The sequence below is a fragment of the Monodelphis domestica genome, chromosome 8, assembly GCF_027887165.1.
Source record: "Monodelphis domestica isolate mMonDom1 chromosome 8, mMonDom1.pri, whole genome shotgun sequence".
NCBI lineage: Eukaryota > Metazoa > Chordata > Mammalia > Didelphimorphia > Didelphidae > Monodelphis > Monodelphis domestica.
Window position 1 is genome coordinate 31,942,982 of NC_077234.1, and position 24,904 is coordinate 31,967,885.

At 41.4% G+C, this 24,904-nt stretch overlaps 1 protein-coding gene across 2 annotated transcripts; it reads left to right on the forward strand.

Moving 5' to 3' along the window:
- The first annotated feature begins 25 nt into the window (after positions 1–25).
- LRRIQ4 (leucine rich repeats and IQ motif containing 4) lies at positions 26–23,457 on the forward strand. Of its 2 annotated transcripts, XM_001365479.4 has the most exons (6): positions 31–203; positions 4,262–5,339; positions 10,104–10,277; positions 17,571–17,709; positions 19,642–19,838; positions 23,164–23,457. In XM_001365479.4, the coding sequence occupies exons 2-6, from the start codon at positions 4,299–4,301 to the stop codon at positions 23,323–23,325; spliced, it is 1,713 nt and encodes a 570-aa protein (XP_001365516.2). In that variant the 5' UTR covers positions 31–203; positions 4,262–4,298; the 3' UTR covers positions 23,326–23,457. The 2 variants fall into 2 exon arrangements, with proteins under 2 accessions (XP_056663369.1, XP_001365516.2); XM_056807391.1 differs by lacking the exons at positions 19,642–19,838; positions 23,164–23,457 and adding an exon at positions 18,026–19,595 and having other exon boundaries at positions 26–203.
- Positions 23,458–24,904: the final 1,447 nt, after the last annotated feature.

Genomic DNA, 24,904 nt, shown 5'->3' on the forward strand with positions numbered 1-24,904 from the left:
GAGCGTGGCCGAGGAGGTCGCGGGGGTAGTCATGGCGCTACCTCCCAGGTCCTTCCGCAGGCTATCCGGAGCCTAACTGACCGCTGCGGCAGAGGCTCCGCCCTGCCCCCAACTGCCCTCCCCCTCCGGCTCACTCCGGAACACTGAGTCTGCGCACAAGCTGGTTCTAGCTGGTTAGAACCCGCGGGTGCCGGGGCGAACAAGTAAGTGAGAGAGAGGTGCGCCCCGCCCCCACGGCGGTCAGCCAATGGCGGGGAGGCTACGCGTGGTCCAAGAGCGGGCCTGCGCGCCCCCTCGAGAAGGCGGATTCGAATTTTCCCACTCTTGGGCTGGGGCCTGGAAAATTGGTGACCGCCTCCTCTGGGAAATGGAAAGTTAGAGGGTGCGGTGGAGTAAATGATGGAGAATTGTTCTGGAAATGGGTGGGGCGATGTGGCGCAGCCCTATTGTACAGAGAGGGAAACTGAGGCAGGCATCACCTACTACAAACCAGGCCCTCGCTAATCGTTTGACCAGTATTTATCTCGCCTAGAATGATTATGTACGTAATATTATTTATATAATTATATGGTATTACCCCCATTATGCAGAGGGGGAAACCAAGGCAAGCAGGCTAACTTCCCAAAGTCATGCTTGGTACTAGGCTGAGCAATTTGCAAATATTTATGTCGTGTGATCCTTGAAGCAATATTAGCCCCATATATAGGTGAAGAAACTGAAGCAAACAGTGGTTATCTGACATGCCCAGAGCCACACAGCTGGTGCCTGAGGGAGGATTTAAATTTGGGTCTTCCTGACTTAAAGCAGGACACTAGCCACTTCACCCTCTAGCTGCCCATTTTACAGATGAGGAAACCTTGGCAAACAAGTTCAAGGACTTGTTCACGGTTACACAGAACTAGTTATGGGTCAGAATTGAATTTGAACTCGGGTCTTCCAGATTTTAGGTCCAAGGCTTTTTATCTACTGCTCCCCCTAGTAGCAAGCAACTCCTTGAGTAGACCAACAATTTTCTTCTCCCAACTTCAAAACTACTCTCTATATTCGTTTTGTGTCTATTCTGTATCCAATCATCTGTGGACAGGTTGTCTCCCCCATGAGAATGGAAGTCCTTGAGAAAAGGAGCTGGTTTTTGTCTATGTATCCTTAGCACAGTGCCTGGTACATAGTAGCTGTTAATAAATAAAAGCTCCACCACTGGGGGAATAAGGACAGCCAACGTTTATAGAGTAAGAAGGAGAAATGCAAGACTATAGAGAGAGCTAGAAGGGAAATGGCAGGATGGAACAGACAGACAGGCAGACAGGCAGCCAGCCAGATGATAGCTAGAGATGATCCCATAGAAAGATAGATAGAAACAGACCAACAAATGATACATGATAGATAACCAGGTATGCACAGTTAGATAAGACAGATAATTAATGGATGGGTATAGCCAGATATAGACATAGATAAAGGACTGATAGCTAGGTTGAGACAGATGATACATAGATATAGACAGCCAGAAGAGATTAGACAGATGATCAATAGCCATGTATAGACAGATGAAATAGATAATTGATAGCCAGGTATAGACAGACATAGACTGAGGAAACAGATGATTGATAGCCAGGTATAGATAAATAAAACAGACAGATAGTTGATTGATAGCTAGGTATAGATGGATATAGACATAGATATGATTGCTAGTGTGTAATTAGAATTTTGTACCCTTGAACTACATTTCCCAGCATTCCTACTTTTGTCCTTACATTTTTTACATAAAGATTCTGTCATTCGCCCCCCCCCCCACCCCCCCAGCCTTGCTCTCTTCTCTCGCTTTTGTGGTCCAGGAAACTGCTCCTTATTCACGGTTTTTACTTTCTTCTACCTCAAATGATTATTAATAAATCTTATAAAATATAATACTTGGAGTTATTGTTTATTAATTTTTAATCTTATAATAGCTGGGAATAGACAGACAGATATAGAAAGATGAAACATAGATATAGACATGATTGATAGCTAGGTATAGACAGACATAGACATAGATGATTGATAGCTAGGTATAGACGGACATAGACATAGATGATTGATAGCTAGGTATAGATGGATATAGACATAGATAGATGATTGATAGCTGGGAATAGACAGATATAGAAAGATGAAACGTAGATATAGATAAATGATTGATAGATATAGGCAGATACAGATGATACCTAGATATAGACAGCCAGATGATTGATAGCTGGATATAGACAGATAGATATGGACAGATAAATACATAGATATAGACATAGAAGTTAGCTGGGTACATACATATAGAAAGATGAAACGGGCATAATTAATAGCTGACTATAGGCAGGCAGATATAAAGAGGTGAAACAGATAGAGTCAGATGATTGATAGCTAGATTTAGACAGATAGAGAGATAGACAGATGATTAAATGATAGAGACAAATGTTAGAGATGGATGGCTAGATGGAGATGGTAAGTAGATAACTATCTGATGGGTAGAAAGTTTAGATCCGTGATACAGGATAAACAGATATTCAGATGGATGGATGGATGGACAGATGTAGATAGATGGCTGGCCAGAAGGTAAATGGGTGGCTCTTCAGATAGATGATGGGTCATAGAGACAGATAGTAATTAGAGAGATGATAGATGCGTAGCTCACTGGAGCAGTTATTATGCACATACTGTTCGCCAAACAGCATCTGTGGTGCAAGATGGTTTAAGGAGTTTCCATTCTAATGAGGGAAGGCCATATGCAAAGGGTTTCTGGAAAGGAGGGGGCTCAGGGTCATAGGCCAGGAAATGGTGTGGAGATCCTGGGCCCTGGCAAGAGCAGGAAAGAGCTGACCTATCAAAGAGAGTGCACCCAGGGGTTGAGTCTGAAGTTCTGATGGGAGGGTGAGGGGGGAGCAAGTACCAGATGTGTAGGAAGTGAAGCTGCTTCCCATATGCATTAATGGGGGGAAGGTGGTAAAGGTAATCTTTTCTCTGTTGATTAAATAAGAGAACCAACTGCTGTAATTCCTCTTATCCTGGAGAAAAGCCCAAACAAATGCCTTACTGTCTATCTACTGGAGCATTTGAAATGCTATCAAAGGGAGGAGAATTAAGTTTTGTACCAAGAGCCATCCCCAGAACCTTCTGTTGTCCACTGGATCAAACAGAGCCCCCTCCCAGGCAACGAGAGCTATCTAGTCTGACTCCGACTCGCTTCTCCAGGGTCATCCCATTCTCCTTTCCAGGCTGACTGAACTTCTAGTTGGCTCTCCTCCCTCTCCAGCACTCCCTCTGCTATGCCTCTGTGGGTGTACATACATGGTCCTCCTTGAATGCCTTCTCTCCTTATCTCTGCTGTTGAAACCCTCCTCTTCCTGGTGACCCAGCCAAGAGACTGGGCTTCAAGCAGGGCCTCGGAGGCTTACCAGCCATGAAACTCTGGGTCAGTCACTCTGTTTTCTCAATTGCAGAGTGGCAATAAATAACAGGATTGTTGTGAGAATGAAATTAGATAATAAGTAGAAAGGACTTAGCATATAGGAGGTACTACAGAAGTACTTATTTCTGGAGGCAGCTGGGTGGCTCAGTAGATTGAGAGCTAGGTCCAGAGATGGGAGGTTCTGAGTTAAAATCTAGCCTCAGACACTTCCCAGCTGTGGGACCCTGGGCAAGTGACTTAACCCCTTTGCCTAGCCCTTTCCACTCTTCTGCCTTGGAACCAATACACAGTGTTGATTCTAAGATGGAAGGTAAAGGTAGAAAATAAAATATAAATGTTTATTTCCTTCTCTTTAAGGTCTTACTCAGGTGCCAACAAAGCATATTTTGGCAAAATATAATGTGGAAAAAGAAAAAATACAAGGTAGAAGAGTCTAATAATTAGAATTCTCAAGAATGGAATTGGATACTTTCTGATGCAAATAATAATAATAGCTGCTAACTAAGCTGATTTAGTGATGCAACGTGAGCAAAGCCCTCTATATGTTATCTAACTTGATCCTCAGTGAATGAGGAGCCTGGTTGTACAAGTAAAGAAATTGAGGCTGAGATGAGAGTAGGTGACTTGTGCAGAGTCATACACCTAGTAAGAATCTGGGGCAGGATTCAAACTCCAGTCTTCTGACACCCCATCTAATACCCTATTCCATACACAATGAATTCTTTATCACTAGAAGGAGAAAGAAAAAAACCACCTTGGGGGGAATGTTGTTGTGTTGTACTGAAAGCCAAATTCTGCATTTTCCCCCTTCCCTTCACAATACTTTAGATTAAAAATATTTGGATTTCATCATTCTGCAACCAAGATGTTTGCGGACCATGTTTTGAAACTTCTGTCGGGGAAGCAAAAAACTTCTGTAACCAAGTCCCAACCAGAAGCCCCACCAGAACGAGTAGGTGACAAAAAATATTTCCTGGATGCTTCCAATAAAAATCTCACCTTTATCCCAGCTAACATCTTAGAACTTTGGGAGCTTGAAGAGTTACACTTAGAAAACAATGTGCTTGAGGGTATCGCCAGAGAAATCCACAATCTCACCAACCTGAAGATTCTCTACCTGAACAACAATGACATGAAACTTATTTGCAAAGACCTCGGAGAATTGTCAAATCTTCAAAGTCTGGACTTCAGCAACAATCCCCTGGTTCCCACCACTTTGCCTGTCATTGCCCATCTGCGGGCCCTTCGACAGCTCCGACTTTATAAAATCCAACTGGAGAAATTCCCCATTCAGATCTGTAAATGTCTGCACCATCTGGAGCTGCTGGGCTTGTCTCACAATAAGCTGAAGGATCTGCCCAAAGAAATCGTCAACCAGACCAAACTGAAAGAGATCTACCTGCAGGATAACCACTTTGAAAACTTCCCTCAGGAGCTGTGTGCCCTTTACAACCTGGAGATCATAGACCTGGAGCAGAACCGAATCCCAGTCATCCCGGACGAGATCAGCAGCCTGACAAAATTGGAGAAATTCTTCATCGCCTCTAATGTCGTGACGGTCCTCCCCGATTCTCTGGGAAGTTGTAACAAGCTCATAGTCCTGGATGTCTCCAATAACTACCTGCACAATCTGCCCTCCACCCTTAAAGAGCTGACAGAAATAAGGGAGCTGGGCCTTTCTGGAAACTGCATGGAGAAGGTGCCCAGGCTCATCTGCAAGTGGACAATGCTTCATCTCCTGTACATGAAGAACACCTGTCTGAAAACCCTTCGCCGCTCCTTCAAACGGCTGCTCAATGTCACCATCTTGGATTTGAGTCAAAATTACTTTGAATTTTTCCCTCAAGAGATCTGTGCTTTGAAAAACCTGGAGCTCTTGTCCCTGGATGACAATCGTATCTGCCAGGTACAGTATCTTGCTTTCCTAGGGCTTCCGTGGGCATATTAACCAGAGCTGGAAGGGGTTTGCAGAGATCATCTGGACTCATCCATCCATTTACTGAGAAGGAAACTGAGGCCTAAGCTAGGACTTGTGACCAAATTCAAATTCAGACTCCTTCCTTTAAGTTCATCCCATCCTATTCTATCTCATCTTCCCACCCTTCAGTTTTAGCTTCGTTATTGGGATATATTTACCGGGATGACTGTGAGTCATCCTCACTGAAACTGAAAATGGCTAGATGAAAATATTCACTTAGAAAATAGATACGTGCAGGGCAGCTGGATGGCTAGCCCTTACCTTTCCTCTTCTGCCTTGGAATCAATGCATAGTATTGATTCTAAGATGGAAGGGAATGATTAAACAAAAAACACCAAAAACCAAACTAAGGCATTGATTCCTGGGAATCCCAAATATGAGAATTAGAGTTTAATACTGATGTTTTTCTCAAAGGCTCTATCCTGGGTCTTCTTCTCTTTCTGTGCTCTGTCACTTGGTGACTGCATAAGTTCTGATGGGTTCCATCATCTTCTCTTTGAAAATGATTCTTGGACCTTGATATTTAACGCTTGTTTCTCTCTTGACCCCCCCCAGTCCTGAATCACAGACTGTCTTTTGGATATTTCCAAATGGATCTCCCATAGGCACCTCCAACTCGAAAACAAAACTCATTATCTTTACCCCCACACTGATCCCTCTTCTCAGCTTCCCACTTTCTGTCAAGGGCACAAGCCACCTTCTAGTCACCCAGTTTCACAATCCCAGCATCATCTTCAGCTCTGCCTCCCTATGCTCACAAATCAGGTACCAAAGCTTGTTTCTACTCCCACAACAACTCTCACCTCCCATTCATGCAATGCCACCCCACCTTGATCATTGCAGGGTCCTCCCTTTTGGTCTTCCTGCCCCATATCTCTCTGTACCCCAATCCATCCTTTTATACAGCCCCTAAGCTGATTTTCCTAAAGCACAGGTCTGACCTCCCTCTTACCTCTAGGACCAGATAGCAACTTCTCTGTTTAAATTTTAAAATGAAAATAATTTCACAGCCAAGCCTGATCCTCCTTTTCCAGCTCTGTTATACTCTCCTTGCCTTCTGGCTGTTCCTCACACGTGACCCTTCATCTCCCATCTCTGTAGTTTTCCTTCATGCACTACATGCTGTGGCTAGAATACACCCCCTTTATAGGACTCCCTCTTTGAATCTTTGATTTCCTTCTACTTTCAGCCCAAAGCCTCTCTGGTCCTGCAACTGCCTGGAACTTCCCACCCTGGATTCTGTTCTATCTACTTTGTATGTATTTTTGGCTATGTATTTGTCTGCTCTATTAGAGCAAAAACTCTTGGAGGGCAAGAACTTTGTATCCCTAAGTGCTTAGCACATAGTAGGCATCTAGTAAATGCTTGTTGATTAAATATTGATTATGGGAAGCAATTTAAAATAATGAAAATAGCTTTAAATTCCTTTTTTTTTCTTCAGAGTTTCTCTGATCTTTCCCTCTTTCTTTTGGAGGTATTCCAGAATTCTAAAGTTTCCAGATGAATTAAAAATTCCTAAGTTTTCAGTTTGTGAGGCACCATGATTAGCCAACTAACTTTTCTTTTTTTTAAACAATGACATTCATGGAATCAGGGGTATGCTGGTAAATATTTAATAACCAGTTCTCCAAAAAAAAAAAAGTACCGACTAGTACACTTTTCAGTGTCTTCTGCATTTTCTCCATCAACATCTTATTTATCATTTTCTTAGGTCTAGACAATCAACAATACAGAAAGCTCTCATTTCTGAGGCTAATGTGCACCTCAAACATTGAATAATCTGAGCTGGATGGAGCTGGCTCAAATGTAGCCCTCGCCCTATAGGGCATGCTGGTCAAATCTGAGAAGACACAAAGTTGACGTAACTAAACATAAGATGACGGGTTTAGGTTTCAGAAAGACTTGGGCCAACTAAAACCAAAGCACCAAGTTAATGAATTAATAATTCTTGAATTAATAAAAATCAATATAAGGTCTCCCAGTTGGGTTCAAAAAATGACTCCAACAAGTACAAAAATGGGGGAGCCATGTCAAGACTTTACCTCCTGGGGGAAAGATTTGGGGATTTGGAAAATTATAAGGCCAATGGGAGTCAACAATTCAAGATGTCGGCCTCCCAAAGCTAATTCAGCTCTGGGTGGCCAATCTCAAGAGACACATAGTGCCAAGACCAAGGAAGGAACATTCTGTTTCAGACAGAATGTATCAGAGTATCCTGTTCCACTCTGCATGCGATAGTTTAGAGGATGTTGACAAATTGCAGATCATCGATGGTGATCTGAAGCTAGGCATCCTGCTATGTGAGGATGAAGCAGCGAGGAGTCAGGAACCCCTCAGTGCAAATCCAGCAACAGGCACTAACTAGCTTTGTGACATTTAATCTCTCGGTGCCCCAGTCTCCTCTTCTGTGAAATGCAGATAAGAATAGCACCTGCCTCACTGGTAGGGCAAGATAAAATGAGATAATACTTAAAAAGTGCTTTGCAAGCCTTAAACCCCTCTATAAACACTAGGTATTATTATCAATTGATGGAACTAGCTATGTTTATCATGGAAAAGAGTTGGGGTTGTATAATAACCATTTTCATGTATTTGAAAGATTACCTTATGGAAGAAGAATTAGGTTTATTCTGCTTGCCTGAGGAGGGAGGAAGCAGACAGGTAGAGCAGTGCATAAAGCAACATTCAGGATGATGGATGACCGAAGTTCAAATCTTTAGCCCTGTTCTTTAACCCTGGACAAGGCACTTAACCCTGTTTACCTCAGATGTAAAATGAGCTGGAGAAGGAAATGGCAAACCACCCCAGGATCTTGGCCAAGAAAATCCTAAATAGAATCACAAAAAGTTGGACATGACTAAAATGACTGAATAAGAACAAAGATGGAAGGACATGGAGCACTGGGTGAAAGTTACAGTCAGGCCAGATTGGTTTTGATGTTAGGGAAAACTCTAGAGCAATTATAGTTGTCCCAAAGTAGAATAGGCCACCACTGGGAAATCTAAGACATCTTTCATGGCCCCCTCCAGACAGGTGTACCCACTGAAGGGATTCTCAATTGGATCTGATGAATCCTGGCCTTTAGGATCAATGGCCTTTAGCATCCATTCCAACTCTGAAATGCTGGTAATCTGTGACTGTGGTTTTGTTCCGTGGTATGGGTGGGAGAGTAGTGAGAGCCATTTTCTTCTCTCTTCCCTCTTGTGTGTATTGGGATTGGAGGGAGGTAAACAAGCCAGGACAAAGGGGAAAGGAACATCCAAAAGTGTCAGCTTTTGGGGTGGCATGGGGTTCATGTCCTCAGATGGAACTAAGACAAGGAAAAGGCAATACCTGTGAGTATCACCTGGCACATAGCAGCTGCTTATTAGATGCTTATCAATTGATGGATTGTGCCACTCTCCAAAATCTGTGATTAGATCTACAAGTTAAATTAGGATAAGAAGGCTACACTATGCTAAGTGATCTGTTTTATTTTTTTCCTGTAATTTCTTAGTAAAAGTCCATTAAAAAAAATTCTTACCTTTCCTCAGCTGATCCAAGAATTTTCTACACTTTTGCCAAGGTAGATAACTTTTCTATCCATCCTATTAGATAAATCATCTATCCATATATTTTTTCTTTGACTACTACCAGTACTACCACTATTATACTACTACATTTTTTTCCCAGCTTTTACCTTCCATCTTATAATCAATACTGTGTATTGGTTCCAAGACAGAAGAGTGATAAGGGCTTAATGGGGCTTAAGTGACTTGTCCAGGGTAACTAAGCTAGGAAGTGTAAGGACAGGTCTGAACCCAGGACCTCCCGTCTCTGGATCTGAGACTCAAACCCCTGACCCACCTAGCTGCCCCTTCCACTATACTTTAAAAAAAGGATTATTAAATATCTTTTGTTTTTTTTATAGCAAAGTCCTACCCAGAGGCATATGCCACTGCAATCAACAAATTAACCCTCTTTTGGGGCAATGAAAAACAGTTAAGAAAAACCAGCTGACAACCAGAGACCATGTCTGACAATGATGCCTGACATTTCACACCATCATAGTTCCCAACTTGCTACCACTGATGCCTTCTTTTTTAAAGCATTTCTCATTCCATGGCCTTCAAGCATTTGACCATGTTAAATCGTATACATTTGCATGGGGATTAAGAATGGTTTCCACTATCTTTTAATTTTTGAGACAAAATTTTCACAGAAAGGTCGATTGATTTTTCTAATTGATTTTTCTAGGTTACTTTCTTACAGTGTCATAAATAAATTTTCAGGTCTACTAACTTTGTATTCTCCACTCTAGCCACATTCATTTCAAGGACTTTGCAAATCTGACTTCATCCCAAATGGTCCCAAATTACCTCTGAATTCTGTTGATTAATAACTTATTGTTGCTGTTCATTTGCTCAAGTCATATCTAACTTTTTGTGACCCCATTTGGGGTTTTCTTGGCCAAGATACTAGAGTGGCTTGCCATTTCCATCTTCAGCTCATTTTTACAGATGAGGAAACTAAGGCCAAAAGGTTAAGAGTCTTGCCCAGAGTTCCACAGATGATAAATTTGAGGCCAGATTTGAACTCAAAAAAATATTTTTTTTCCTGACTCCAGGTCCAGAAGTCTACCCACTGTGCAACCTGATTTTCTGATGTCTTCAAACAATTTTGAGAACTTAACTTTTTTTTTAATACCTGTAGGTCCCTCCAGAGGTGGTCAACCTTGTCAAACTGAAGGCACTTAGTTTAACTGGAAATAATTTCATGATATTTCCAGAGGAAGTCTTGCTAATTGAATCATTAGAACAACTATATCTGGGACAAGACCAAGGAACTAAACTGACCTATATCTCAGAAAACATCATGAAGTTAACGGTATGAGTTCAAACTTTACACAATGAAATATTCACTAAAAATGCTCATTTTTACTGGTAGACTTCAAAACTTGCTGGATCTGTGATGTCATTGATCTGGGCATGTTTTCCATTGCTGGAAACTGATGCCAGTCAGATATTCTCATCCTGTGTCATACTTGTTCATGTTTCGCCAAAGGTCCTCCACACAGAGCCCACCTACGATGTTGGAGACCTTTTTCTAGTTCTCGTTACTTGGTGGTAGTACCAATAGAATATTCATATTGATCAGCTGGTATCCTTTACTCATTGCTGTGGTCAAAGTTGCAGTTTACCTGATCCCACAACTCGTCCCTCCACTGTCCCCTGGGTCTTCCACAACTTTTATCCTTGAGGGATTGTGGTGATCTAAAATTCAAAACCATAGAATATTTTTTGGGAGAGCCTTTCTATTGAAAAGATGACTGTATTAAGCTGAGTGACTAAGCAAATCAGTGCTTCTTAGGTTTGAATTAAGAAATGCAGTAAGTGTCTACTCTAGAAATTTACAGTTACATAGGGAATCAAGTGAATTAAATTAAAGAGTAATGGATAGTTATGGAGAGAATCAGAAAGATCTATGGAGCAGACATGGGACATGGGAATGAGCATCCTATTTCACCAGTGAATGCAATCTCAGCATGTCCAAACAGCCATGTCTCACCCTAGACTCCTCCCCATTTCCGGTTACACAATGAGTCCTATCAACACAATAACTTAGAAATTGCCCAGGAAGCCCCTGAGAATGGTACCCAAAACATTGAGTGATTCAGTGCCCCTGGGGGGGGGGAGGAGGGAGTATTATATAGCTTGAAGGAGGGCTTGGTGGGAAAATATGGGCAGTTTCCTTATAACATGCCTCTGGCAGTCTTTCCCAAGGCAACTCAAGGAAAGCTCTGGACCAGTGGGAACTTGAGGTAGATGGGAAGGAAGTGATATATCTCTGGAAGAGGGCTATAGGCTGGAAGGCAACCCCTGGTAAAGTTAACTTAAATGGGAAAGCAGAAACTTAAAGACTTGATGATAATAAAGGCTAGCTAGTAGAACTAGTCCAGCAATACGGAGTACCTGATGCCCCCTCACATATGGGCTCTCAGAAAGTTAAGAGTTAAACTCTCTAAGTTTGAGACAGACTATGGGTTGGCACCCACTCAAATCCATAGCTCATGAGCTCCACTACTGTATTTCCTTTGATACAGAGGAAATATTAGTTCAAAGCAAAAGATATTTGATCAGCAAACATTTATTTGTTTGCTACATTAAAATTCCCAGTTATCTCCACCTTCCCTCTCCTTCCCACACTAGAGAAAACATAATTGAACAAAAAGTGTGTTTATATATATATAACTATGTCTTGTTGTGTTTTGCTTCTATCAGTTGTTTTTTTTTCCTGGAGGTGGACATACCCAACTTGTTTTTCAAACAATATTTCTTTTGCTGTATATAATGTTCTCATGGTTCTGCTTCTTTCATTCTGATACAGGCCTTTCCCATTAAAAAAAATTATTCTGCCTATTGTTTCTTACCGAGCAGTAGTATTCCATCACAAACATATGCCACAACTTGTTCAGCTGTTTCACAACTGATGAGCATCCCCTCAATTTCCAATTTTAAAAATTCTTATTTTTCCACTAAAAGGCATTTATTTTCTCTCCCTCCTATTCTCCTCAGCTGAAAAAAAGAAATTCAAAACCCACCTAACAAGTAAACATAATCAAGCAAAATAGATTCCTATATTGGCGATATCCAGAAATAGAGGTTTCATTTTGCATTGAATTCCATTGAATGATTGGAATTCCAAATTCCAAATGATGATTCCATGAAATCCATCACCTTTCCCTCGGGAGGTAGGGAGCACACTTCATCACTGTGACTCTGGAATGATGGTTGGACGTGGAATGGATCAGAATTCTTAAGTCTTTCAAAGTTGCTTATTCTTATAATGTTATTATCTAAATTACAGTTTAGTAAATTAAGTGACCATAGAATGTTCTTTCATTGGTACAGTCTCCAGCAGATTACTGTGCCCTCCCTCAGTAGTGATATGCACACACACAGAGCACATGTGTGACCAGGGCACATACATGGAGGGGCCTGTGTGTGGCACACACAGAGAAACATGCATGGCTAGGGAATAACCATACTGAGGCAATTTATAGCCCCCTTTGCAGAGCAGCTTAGTTCTCCCAGTGCTGCCATCTTTCTGCTTACTGCCAGGTATCTCTAGGTGCCATGTCTACACTTCCCACTGGACTTCAGGTTGGCTAGAGTGCTCACTGCATTGCTTTCCTTCATCTTTTCATCTCTGTTCAGCATCTCTACTAGTCCCATGGTTGCTGGGCTGTTCTCTTCTACCATCTGCTGGTACTAAACACTTAAGACTTAGCTCCTCCGACTTTCAAGGCTCCAGTTCTTTTCTCCAGTTCTGTGCTGCTTGTCTTCAGGGACTGGTAAAGGAGAGATCAAGTTCTTTGAAGGTATAGCCTCAGACTCTGAGCCACCGCACCCAGGCTGGCAACTCAGGACCATATTAATTTGTCCTCCCCACTCCATTTTCTTGATGCTGACTCTAGAACCCTGGTCCAAACCAACCATTTGATTTTGGGTAAGAAAAGTCCTGTTAACTCTTGTTAAATCTCTAGTTGTCACTCAATATCTCTAAAATCCATGTCACTCAATATCTCTAAAATCCATTTCAGGGACTTGTCACAATAAGACCTAGGAGAGAACTTGGGAAGGAAGGAAGTCTCCAATTCCTATAAGAGTCCCTGATTGCAGCAATGCAAAATAAATGTTGGAGCTAGAACCTGCTAGGCTATTTCTGAAATAAAGAACGATGATCAAGTGGAGTTTTGTGTTTTCTCCCAAGCTAAGAGTTCATTGATTCATTGCTTTTTTTTCTTAAAAATTTAAACCCTTACTTTTTGCATCCGTTGTTTCTTCATGTAGGCTGCTTCTATGTGAGCAATATAACCTGGAGAGTTGAAACAGTTAGCCAAATAGATCAGCCCTAGAAGCCTGACAGTGAGGAGGAATCGATGGGGGGTCATTTTGTACAAATCTGTATCCTTATAGCCCAACTTAATTCTACTTCACTTATATATTATAGGTATAGACTTGTAATAGAGACTCCTACTAAGTGACATTTGTTCATTATTTATTCAAGTGCTCATTAGGAATGTTTCTAAACCCTTACCTTCTGTCTTAGAATCAATAATGTATTTGGTTCCAAGGCAGGAGAGTGGTAAGGGCTAGGCAGTGTGTCTTAGCTGACTTGTCCAAGATCCAAGCAAGGTCCAAGCTAAGAAGTGTCTGAAGCCACATTTGAACTCAGGACTTCTTGTCTCTAGGTGCATAAGAATTTGCAAAAAGACCCTCATGAAAATAATTGGTACTCATGGGCTAACTGCCATGGTAGAGGATGGAGAGGTATAGAAATTTCATGAGGAATCTGATGAACATTTCCAGATTAAATCAGTGTCTTTTATTCCATGATGTCTTCAGTGCCAAAGTGGGCATATATAGGTGAGACAGAGAAAAATACAGTTTGAGAGTAAGCAGAGAGTCCAAAGACTTGTAGAGTGACCACGCAGAAGCCTTACATCATGAGCACTCTTTTTTCCCACCCCTCAAAAAGGAGAGATGGTTTATTATATAAAAACAGATTATTATATAAAAGAGATGGCTTATTATATAGAGGCTTCATTCAAACAGAAAATCAATGTTGTGTCAAGAGGGTCCACAGTACATAATGGAGTGAGTTTATTTCAGTGATGCAAATTTTTTTGAATTGAAAATTTTTATTTAATTAATTTAGAATATTTTTTCATGGTTACATGATTCATGTTCTTTCCCTCCCCTCCAACCCCCCCCAAAACCCTTTCCCCCATAGCCAATATGCAATTCCATGGGGTTTTACTTGTGTCATTTAAGTGATACAGATTTAAAAAAATATTTTATTTTTCCCCAATTATATGTAAAAACAATTAACATTAAAAAAATTGAATCCCAAATTCTTCCCCTCCTTTTCCTCCCTGAGACAGTAAGCAATCTGATATAGATTTTACATGTGCTATCACATAAAACATTTTTCCATATTAGCCCTTTGTGGAAGAAAACTCAAATTAAAAAGAAAACAAAAAAAATGAAGAAAAGTAAAATATAGTATGTTTCAGTCTAGATTCAGAGTCCATCTGTTCTTTCTTTAGAGGCAGATGATATTTTTCACGAGTCCTTGGGATTGTTTTGGATCATTATATTGTTGAGAATAGCCAAGTCTTTCACAGTTAACTGTACAATACTGCTGTTACTATTTATAGTGATCTGGTTCTGCTCGCTTCATTTTGCATTGGTTCATGTAAGTCTTTCCAAGTGTTTCTGAGATCATCCTTCTCATCATTTCTTTTGGCACAATAGTTTTCCATTATAATTATAGACCACAAATTGTTCAACCATTCCCTAGTTCATGGGCAAGAGATTTCAGACCCTTTTAGAAATGGAATAGCCTTTCTCAAGGAGGATTCCAATAATGGGAAAAGTCCTGTATCAGGAGACCCAAGTGAGAATTCTGGGTAATTTGGGAGATTTGATACAGTCCTGACAGGGATACCATCTCCAAAGACTTCTGCCAAATGTCCCTCAGAGTCTGCTCTTCCATATTCCCGCTGTTCTGGTGTCAGGGCAGTCAGGCTCCTTGGACCTCTGACTCGTCTTTCTCCTCTTACACTTCAGCCTGGGTCTTTGCCATCTCTTCCACTTGGTTCTCATTGTAGGGTGAAAATAGACAAGATGGTGCTAAGATAAAAGGAAATACTTCCTTTTGAGAAAATTATGGAGGAAGATGGATATGGTGAGCACAGAGTAACATCACAAAAAAGAAATCATTTTATTTTAATAAATAGCAAACAACTGAGGTAGGAGTTAATTCCTAAATCACCCACCCATATACAGTGGAGCTACTTACTTTTTGGATCAAAGATAAAAGTTAGTTCAAAACTTGATGAAAGAATAAAAATGAGAAAATTATATACAACTTCAAACCCAAGTAGTTAAATTATTCATGATTCCAAATACTAAATGTATGTTAGATGGACATCAATGCTGATTATAATACTGTTGTATGGAAATTTGATTCTTATAAAATAGTTACCATACTAGCCCTTACTGCTCTTCTGCCTTAGAACCAATACATAATATGGATTCTAAGATAGAAGTTAAGGATTTTAAAAAATAAAATGTTATTTTAAAGAAGAGACCAAATAAGAGTCTTATTCAGAAAACGGATGGTGAAATATATTATCTCTCTCTGGACGGAGAAAGGATGAATTCATGAAGCAGAATGAGATATACATGTTTGAACATGGGAAATATGGGAATTTGTTTTGATCAATTATGCATATTTGTTTCTTGCCAAGTGGAGAAACATGTCAGCCAAGGGCAATACTCAATAATCTGGCAATGGCATAATCTGTCAGACACTTCGAACTTGCTCCCTGAGGGTCAGCTGAAGACTCCAGCATCTTGTAGCTTCAGTCTCAGCTGACTCCCTTGGCTTTGTTATTCCTATCCTCTTCCAGAAAGAGGAGACACCTCATAGGAAGGGTAGAAGCCTCTCTAGTTCTGTTCTCTCAGGACCTCAGACCTGAGGTTGGTCACCTCCAAAAGGAGAAGCAATAAATCAAAGGTTTCTGATCTTTCTTTTTGGCCATTCTTCCTGATTGGGGATGGAATGCTTTCAATGAGAGATCACCATCACTTATGATAACCATAAATGAGCCTGTTCAAAATTGTCTTTCTTATTTTTTATTTTAATTTTTTTGTCCTCAGACTTAAATTTTTCTTTTCCCTTGTTATTTAACATTTTATTCCATTAATATTAAGTGCTCTTTGCATTGAATCAATATGTTATTTGAACGTGTTAAGCATAAACTACATTGGCAAGGAGCTCCTAGGTGTAGAAATGAAAAGGTGCTGACCCAGTCAATATCTCCAACTTGAGAAGGAACAAAGTGCCCTAGTCATGCAGGGACTAAAGTGCCAGGCTATACCAGGAGTTTTAATTTTCTCAACTTTGCTACCATGCTACAGGGTCTTCCATATACACACCATAGACACATATGTTTCATGTATATGCATATTATTCATATATGTATACCATATGGGCACACATGTAGACACATACCTATGAATATACATATACACCTATATCAAAGTTATACATGAGTCTTTAAAAGTTATAACAGAGATAAAACTTTATTCTACTATCCTCTGATTATTCATATCAAGCAAGGAACAAAACAAGGGAATGTTGCTGACCAGAGTTGTCACCACTGTCACAGAGAATGCTGAGCACTAAATTCACATCAAAGAGGGATTCTTTAGAGAAGGGAGATGATGAGGGTTGTCATATGCTTCTTTTTGAGGATCAGGTTGCTGTTTTCATCAAACCCTGAAACATCAGAGAGACAGAGGAATGATATCCATAATCACTCAAGAGATTTTGACCCCTAACCAAATGGATGAAGAATGTCTAGTGTCCAGAAGTTACTGTATGCAGTTGGTTGGACAACATGTATGACTCCTCCCTGTATATCTAAATATCTACACATCTACACACAAACATATATATGCATATGATATAATACATGGATATCTATTGCTCTATGTATCCATCCATCCATCCATCCATCCATCCATCCATCCATCCATCCGTCCGTCCATCCATCCGTCCGTCCATCCGTCCATCCGTCCGTCCATCAATCCATCCATCTCTCTCCCTGTCTGTCTATCTATGACAGATATTACAAATGTACAATGATCTGGGCCCAGAATTGAGCCAGAAACATAGAGGGAGCTAGATAGTCTTTGAGAAATTGCAACATTCTTTTAATGACACCAAACTTCTCTCTGAAACACAGGGTCATCTTTCTTAACAGCAGTGCTACTATGTGACTGTAAGTCTTAGAGCAATACATTCTTCAAAGAATTCCTATTTATGATGTCCCAGAGGTCAGTGGAGAGGGGCAGAGATTTTGTAAGACATAACAAGTGAGCAGTTACACAGTAAATGCAGCATAATATAGATCATATATTATCTAAGAAATAAATGTAAGATCAGAAAAAAAGATGATCCAGGCACTGATGTAGGCAGATGACAAATCTAATGTGTTGTTTTTTCTTTCATCAGAATATATTAGAGAGCAGAGACTTGCAGATGATTCTATTTATTCATCTATCAAGGTGAGAATTCTTACACTGAAGTTTTATTTTATTTCAGAATCTGAAAGAGCTGTATTTAGAGAACAATAGCCTGGAGAATCTGCCTGATTCATTGGGTTCAATCAAAACCTTAGAGATGTTGGATTGTCACAACAATCAGCTTAAGGAGCTTCCAGACTCTATATGTGAAATATCAGGTGATAAATCTTCCTCTCCCTCTCCTCACTCCTTTTTGGACCAAATCTGTTATTTCATTGGTCTAGGGAACTGCCAGGAAGGACCTGACTTCTCCCAATGTAGGGCCATGGCACTTTCTCAGCAACTAGGGAGCTCTGAGAGATTAGATAACTTATCCAGGCCTATGTGTCCGAGGCAGTGAGGTCTTCCTCACTCCAAGGCCAAGGTCCTACATTTCACTGTTGTTATTCTTTTTGGTCGTGTTTAACTCTTCATGGCCCCATTTGGGGTTTTCTTGGCCAAGATCCTGGAACAGTTTGCTATTTCCTTCTCCAGCTCATTTTACAGATGAGGAAACTGAGGCAAACAGGGTGAAGTGGCTTGTCCAGGGTCATCTGCCTGCTAAAGGTCTGAGGTTGGATTTGAACTTGAGAAGGTGAGTCTTCCTGACTCTAATCTGTACTCTACGGTGCCACCTCCTGAGATACTGAAGATTCAGCATGGCTAGATTACTCTCCTTGTGTCTCAGTTCCTGATACCAGAGGCCTTTGCCACTGGCTTTTGTGAATCCTGCAAAGAATGCTGATGACAAGGTCAGATCTTCACCTGGTCACCTGTATATGGGGGGAGGAGTCTATGGGCTTGCTCCCCTTCCTCCAGTCTTCTTCCACCTTGCTTCTGACTGCTCTGGAAGTTCCCCAATCTCAACCACTTCCCTGCTGGCTTTTGGGCTCCTGCTTGGACTTCTTGTATTGCACATAACCCCATAGGGCAAATTCTCTTCAGCCAATCAAAAAATGGATTCCCATGTTGTGTCATCTACTTTTATCCAAAGACCAAAGCACTTCACTCCTCCTTTAATTGATTCAGGGCTCGGCCCCTCAGTTAAACACCTTTGACTATCCGTCTATGAAGTTTAGGACTCTGTTCACATTGATTGTGGTGGGTTTCTCCTCCAAATCTTACAAACGAGTCACCCACAGGAAATATGGGAATGAGTCCTTCTGGATACTCAGTTCCACTCAAGTGACTGATAAGTTTATCCTCAAAGCGTTTTGCTTGTCCTATTTTTAGAGATGGAGAGACAGGACTTGGCCCAGCTATCTTTGCATATTCTCTTTTCTTACTTACTTGCCCTTATTTATCCTGATCCTGGCCACTTTCACGGAATGAACAAAGAAGAAAGGCTTGTGGCTCACCTATCAAAGCAAAGGGAACTACAACTCCAGCTCTCATCCCCAGCTAGTGTTTTTCTAGGTACGATAGAAAGGCTTTGGTTACTCCTATTAGAAAGCTTGGGAAATGCTAGTTGTACTGAAAAATAAACCACTGGGTTCACTCTCTTATCCCCATGTCTCTTAAAGAAAGGAAGCTTCCCCAGGGCTGGAGTTATCTACTTTTGTCTGATTCTCATCACACAGGAATATTTTGCTTTTTTCCCACAAGTACATGTAAAAACTGTTTTTAACATTAAAAAAATTTTTTTTGAGTTCCAAATTCCCTCCCATCATCCCTCCTCAACCATTTCCTTGAGCCAGTAAGCAATCTGCTATAGTTTTACATGTGCAAGCATGTAAAACACTTTTCCATATTAGTCATTATGTGGAAGAGATCTTGAAGAACAAAAAAATGAAGTGAAATGTAGTATGTTTGGGTCTACATTCGGGCTTCCTCAGTTCTTTCTCTGGAGATAGATGGCATTGCCATCACGAGTCTTTGGGATTGACTTGGATCATTGTATTGCTGAGAATAGCTAAGTCATTCCCAGTTAATCATACAATATTGCTGTTGTAGTGGACAGTGTTCTTCTGGTTCTGCTCATTTCACTTTGCATCAGTTCATGTAAGCAGAAGAACATGATATTTTAAGTGGCTGGCATGTAGACAACTGACAGTCATTTGGTTCTGCTGACAGTAAGCCCTCTCTTTTTAAAAAAATCTCTTTTATTTTAGCTTTGAAAACATTGCTTCTTGAGAACAACCAGCTGACTGCACTTCCATTAAAAATGGATGAGCTACAAAACCTCCAGGTTCTCAATCTAGAAGGAAATCCCATGGAAGCCCCTCCGCCGGAAGTGTTGCATGCAGGGATTGAGGAAATATGGAAATACTTAAAGGAAAGAAGATTGATGATCACAATGGCTACTAAGGTGTGTGTGTGTGTGTGTGTGTGTGTGTGTGTGTATGGGAGGGGAGATACTAAACACACCAAAGACTCCTTCTTCCCCCTTTTGGTATCCTGGCTCCTTGTGGCAGTCTGGAGAAGCCTGTGGACTCCTGCTCAGAATAATACTTTTAAATACATAAAATGTGTAGGACTACTAAGGAAACCAATTATATTGAAATACAGTGCTCATGATATTAAACAATAGTTCACAGCCTTGGTAAAGTACCTCTGGTCTAGGGATATCACAGTTTAATGATGGTCAGATGTTGGAAAATGCTTTGGAACATTCCACTTTGAAGAGTGTGGGAGGTCCAAGAAGGTGTCCCAATTTCTTATTTAGCATCTTTTTTTTGGAGCATTCTGGGTATTTCTTGTTTTAGAGCAGAATGCCCAACCCAGATCATTAATTGCCACCTATTCAAAATAGTATGTATAGTACTTAAATACAAAGCACAAAGAGTGCTGTCCACCTCCTGGAGTCAGATGCAGATCAAAGCAGACCTTCACATTAGTTTATTTATGGTTTTATTTGGAGGTTTTGGCTTTATATAAACATTTTTTACAACAGGGACCAATATGGAAGCATTTTTTGCATGATTATGCATGTATAACTCAGATGAAGTTGCTTACCATCTCCGAGAAGGGGAGGGAAGGGAAGGAGGGAGACAATATGGGATTTAAAATTTCAGAAAATGTGCATAGAAAATTATTATGTGTAGTTTGAAAAAAAAGAGTTTTTCCTAGAAAGATTAAAATTTTTCCAAATTCAGAAATATTTTTTAATTGAAAGTAACCATTGATAACAAAATATCTAAGAAATACTTAAACAAATTTATGGTCCCACAAATTAGCATTAAACTAGATGGTCTGTGTTGATATTCAGGATCTTTACAGGCTCCTTCTCCTCCCCTACCTCCTTCTATTTCTTTTCTCTTGACCTGACACATTTGTGAAATTGGAAGCAAAAAAAAATGCAGAGCAAAAAAAACCCAAAACAACCATCTGGTCAAAATCCTACAAACTTTAGAGGTATGTGCATAGTGGCTAGAGTTCAGACTTAGAGTTACCAAGTTGCTTCTGACCCTGAAGAGTTATGTGACCCTGGGTAAGTCACTTAACCTCAATGTGTGGTAGGCTACTCCTCAGGCAGAGACTCTTATGCAAGGGACACACATTTAAATAAATTCTTAAAAAAGAGTGCACAGACTTGTTTTAAAACTTGTATTTCATACAATTGGTTTCCTTTGTAATACCATGAATTCTGTTTTATACAGTTAAGAACATCATGTCAAGAAGGGGTCCAGAGGCTTCACTAGACTACCAAAAGGGTTCCTGACAAAAATTGAAGAACCCCCTATTACTACTTTATCAAGGAGAGTCTTTTTTCTTTTGGGGAGAGGGAGCTCTCACGCTAGGAGTTCTTGAAGTCATAGACATGTTCAGATATAAAACTAAAGGCCAGTCATGCAAAGAGACTTGCTTAATCTAGCAGCCAGATGGTTGATTATTCAACAGACATTTAGTAAGCATCTAGTGTGTGCAACCCTTTACCAAGCACTGGGTTTCTCTTATGATAAAGGATTCCAAGGACCAGGCATCTGAAGACCGAGCTCCCAGATCTAGCCTCGTCCCGGCCAAGGTTCTGGCTTTGGAGCCTTCGTCCACTTGCCTGGTCCCAGCTTTGTTCCCCTGTCCCAGGAGCACCATCAGATTAACAGTGACTCTACATGGAATAGTGGCAGGATAAATGGAAGAGCTCTAAAGCAAGGCTTCTCAGGCCAAAAGAAACCATATAATACACCACCGGAACCTTGCTTTTGGAGGACCCAGGAGTTTTCTATTCACTGTTACATTTATCCTCGGCTGTTTTGATGTAAAGCTATGCTGAAAAGCTCCACCATAGTACAGGGGTAAAAACCATTTCCCTCTCTGGCTCCATGACTCTAGATCTCTTTCATAACCCCTGAACGTCTTCCTACAAAATCATTTCAGCTCTCCCATTTCACTGATGCCTGATGCCCCTGGGGCCCCTCTCTGTCTCTCTCCCTCCTTCTCTGTCTCTCTCTTCTCCCTCTTTCTCTCCCCCCCCCCCCCCCCCCCCGTCTCTCCTCTCTGTCTCTGCCTCTGTCTCTCCTCTCCCCCTCCCTCCCCTCCTCATATTCTCTTTGCCTGTCTGTTCTCTGTCTCTGTCTCTGTGACTCTGTCTCTCTCCCTCCTTCTCTGTCTCTCTCTTCTCCCTCTTTCTCTCTTCCCCCCCTCTGTCTCTCCTCTCTGCCTCTGTCTCTCCTCTCCCCCTCCCTCCCCTCCTCATATTCTCTTTGCCTGTCTGTTCTCTGTCTCTGTCTCTGTGTCTCTGTCTCTCTCCCTCCTTCTCTGTCTCTCTCTTCTCCCTCTTTCTCTCTTCCCCCACCTCTCTGTCTCTCCTCTCTGTCTCTGCCTCTCTGCCTCTGTCTCTCCTCTCCCCCTCCCTCCCCTCCTCATATTCTCTTTGCCTGTCTGTTCTCTGTCTCTGTCTCTGTGACTCTGTCTCTCTCCCTCCTTCTCTGTCTCTCTCTTCTCCCTCTTTCTCTCTTCCCCCCCTCTGTCTCTCCTCTCTGCCTCTGTCTCTCCTCTCCCCCTCCCTCCCCTCCTCATATTCTCTTTGCCTGTCTGTTCTCTGTCTCTGTCTCTGTGACTCTGTCTCTTTCCCTCCTTCTCTGTCTCTCTCTTCTCCCTCTTTCTCTCCCCCCCTGTCTCTCCTCTCTGTCTCTGCCTCTGTCTCTCCTCTCCCCCTCCCTCCCCTCCTCATATTCTCTTTGCCTGTCTGTTCTCTGTCTCTGTCTCTGTGTCTCTGTGTCTCTATCTCTCTCTGTCCCTGTCTCTCTGTCTCTGATCAGAGATTGGGGCTCTTTGTATTCAAGTGAGCCATCTCTTCATTCTTGCCTGTCCTCACACTCCTGGATTTCTCCATCGTCTCTCCCAACCCACCCCAAGAGCCTTTCCCCCATCTGCTGCCTTTCCTCTCCCTGTTGTATGTCATCTTCCCCGTTAGAGCACAAGCTTCCTGTCTTTCTATTTCCAGCACTTAGCCCAGTGCCTGTCACCTAGCAGACATTTAATGAATGTTTCTTGACTACCTGTTCCAGGAGGTGGAGATGAAGAAGGAAACATTCTCAGTACAACAGGCTGCAGAAAGGCGCCAGGATGGGGGAGGGAGTGTCCTCTGATGGGATCCCTTTTCCTTCCCTTTGATTTGAAGACCGTCCTAGAAGCCGTGACTGCCCAGCTTGGCCAGCGATTGACTCTATACTTCTTGGTTTTCTTTTCAGCTTCAGGCTTGGTACAGAGCAGTAAGGGTGAGGAAAGGATTGGGCTCCAACGAAGAAATATACAAACTACTGAAGAAAGGAAAGACGTCACCCAAAGACAAGAAAGGAAAAAAGGGAGAAAAAGAGAAAGGAAAAGCACCAGCCAAGGGCAAGAAGAAGTAATTCTTTTCCTTGATGAACGTCTGAAAAATGTTGAGTGGCCTGACCTCAGTTCAAAAGAGAGGAAGACAAGGCTGCCAGTCATTCCACTCTTAAAACTGTGGTGAGCATTAAAAGACTCTCATACCAGCCATAGTTATGGTCGCCTCCTAGAAGTTGAATTAGTAAACATCCCACATTAGATTGTCAACTCTTTGAGGGCAGGGGTTAGTTCATTTTCTTCTTTTTCTTCTTTGTACCCACAAAGTCTAGCCCAGAGCTTTCACAGAGTATTCATTTCCTAAATGATCTGGAATGGATTAGTACCATGGAATGAGCGATGGTGCATTAGATTTGTAGTCAGGACGACCTGAGTTCAAATCCAGCCTCCGACAGTTACTATGTGACCCTGGGCAAGTCATTTCACCTCTCTCTGCCTCAGTTTCCTCATTTTAAAAAGTTTGATAATAATGGCATCTAGTTGCAATGAGGATCTGATGAAATAATGATCATAAAAGGATTATTAGCCTAGTACCTGGCAGAGGAATCACTGCATACAGTTTTGATATTATAAATTATTATTGTTATGATTATAAAATTTACTTGGCCTTATTTTTATTGACAGTAACTCTAAAACCTAAGAGCCCCAGAGAAGCCATCTTTTTCTTCTTATTAAAAAACAAAATAAAACAAATCCTAACCGACTTTCTTAGAAGCGATACTATGCATTGGTTCTAAGGCAGAAGAGTGATAAAGTTTAGGCTATGGGAGTTAAGTGACTTGCCCAGGGTCACACAGCTAGGAAGTATCTGAGTCGAGATCTGAACCCAGGACCTTCCACCTGTAGGCCTGGCTCTTAATCCACTGAGCCACTGAGCTTCCCCTTTTATTATTGTTATTTTTTAAATAAAAAACAAATAAATTCAGTCTTGGTTTCATTGCTGCATGGAAGGATGGCTCTGTCTCTCTGTTTCTGCATCCCTGTGTTTGTGGACAAGTACATGGTAGGATCCAGGTAGGTACTTACTGGATGTTTGACCTTGGACAAATCACTTCCTTCTCTGGACTTCCATTTCCTACCTAGCAAAATGAAGGAAGTGGAACTGGTTGTCTTTTAAGGCTCTTTCTATGACCTGTAATTGAAGCTTTCAATGTGGGTTCTTCAGGCTTGATGCTTTACCCTTGTTGGCTGGGTGGCTTTGGTCAAGTGAATTCATCTCTCTGGTCCTCTGTAAGATGGCGGTGGCAGCGGGGTGGGGTGGGGTGGGAGGAGTGGCCTCGTTGACTTCTAGGATCCATTCCAGCTCTAGGTACCCCATTCCAAGACCTGGTCCAGCCTCTCTTTTCCTTTATCGGTAAAATGGACATGCCCACTTGTGACTTCTTTGACTTACAGTGAGACTCAAATGCTACAACAGTGGAAGTTCTCATTAGATTTTTTTGTTTGAGGTTTACAAAGTGTATTCTATACATTGTTTGCTACGAGCCTCACAATTTCCTCCAGTACTTGGCTAAAATGCCTGCTTTATTTACTTATCTTCACTGTGTATTGGTTCCAAGGCAGAAGAGTGGTAGGAGTATCCATTCTGAGACCTGAGAATCC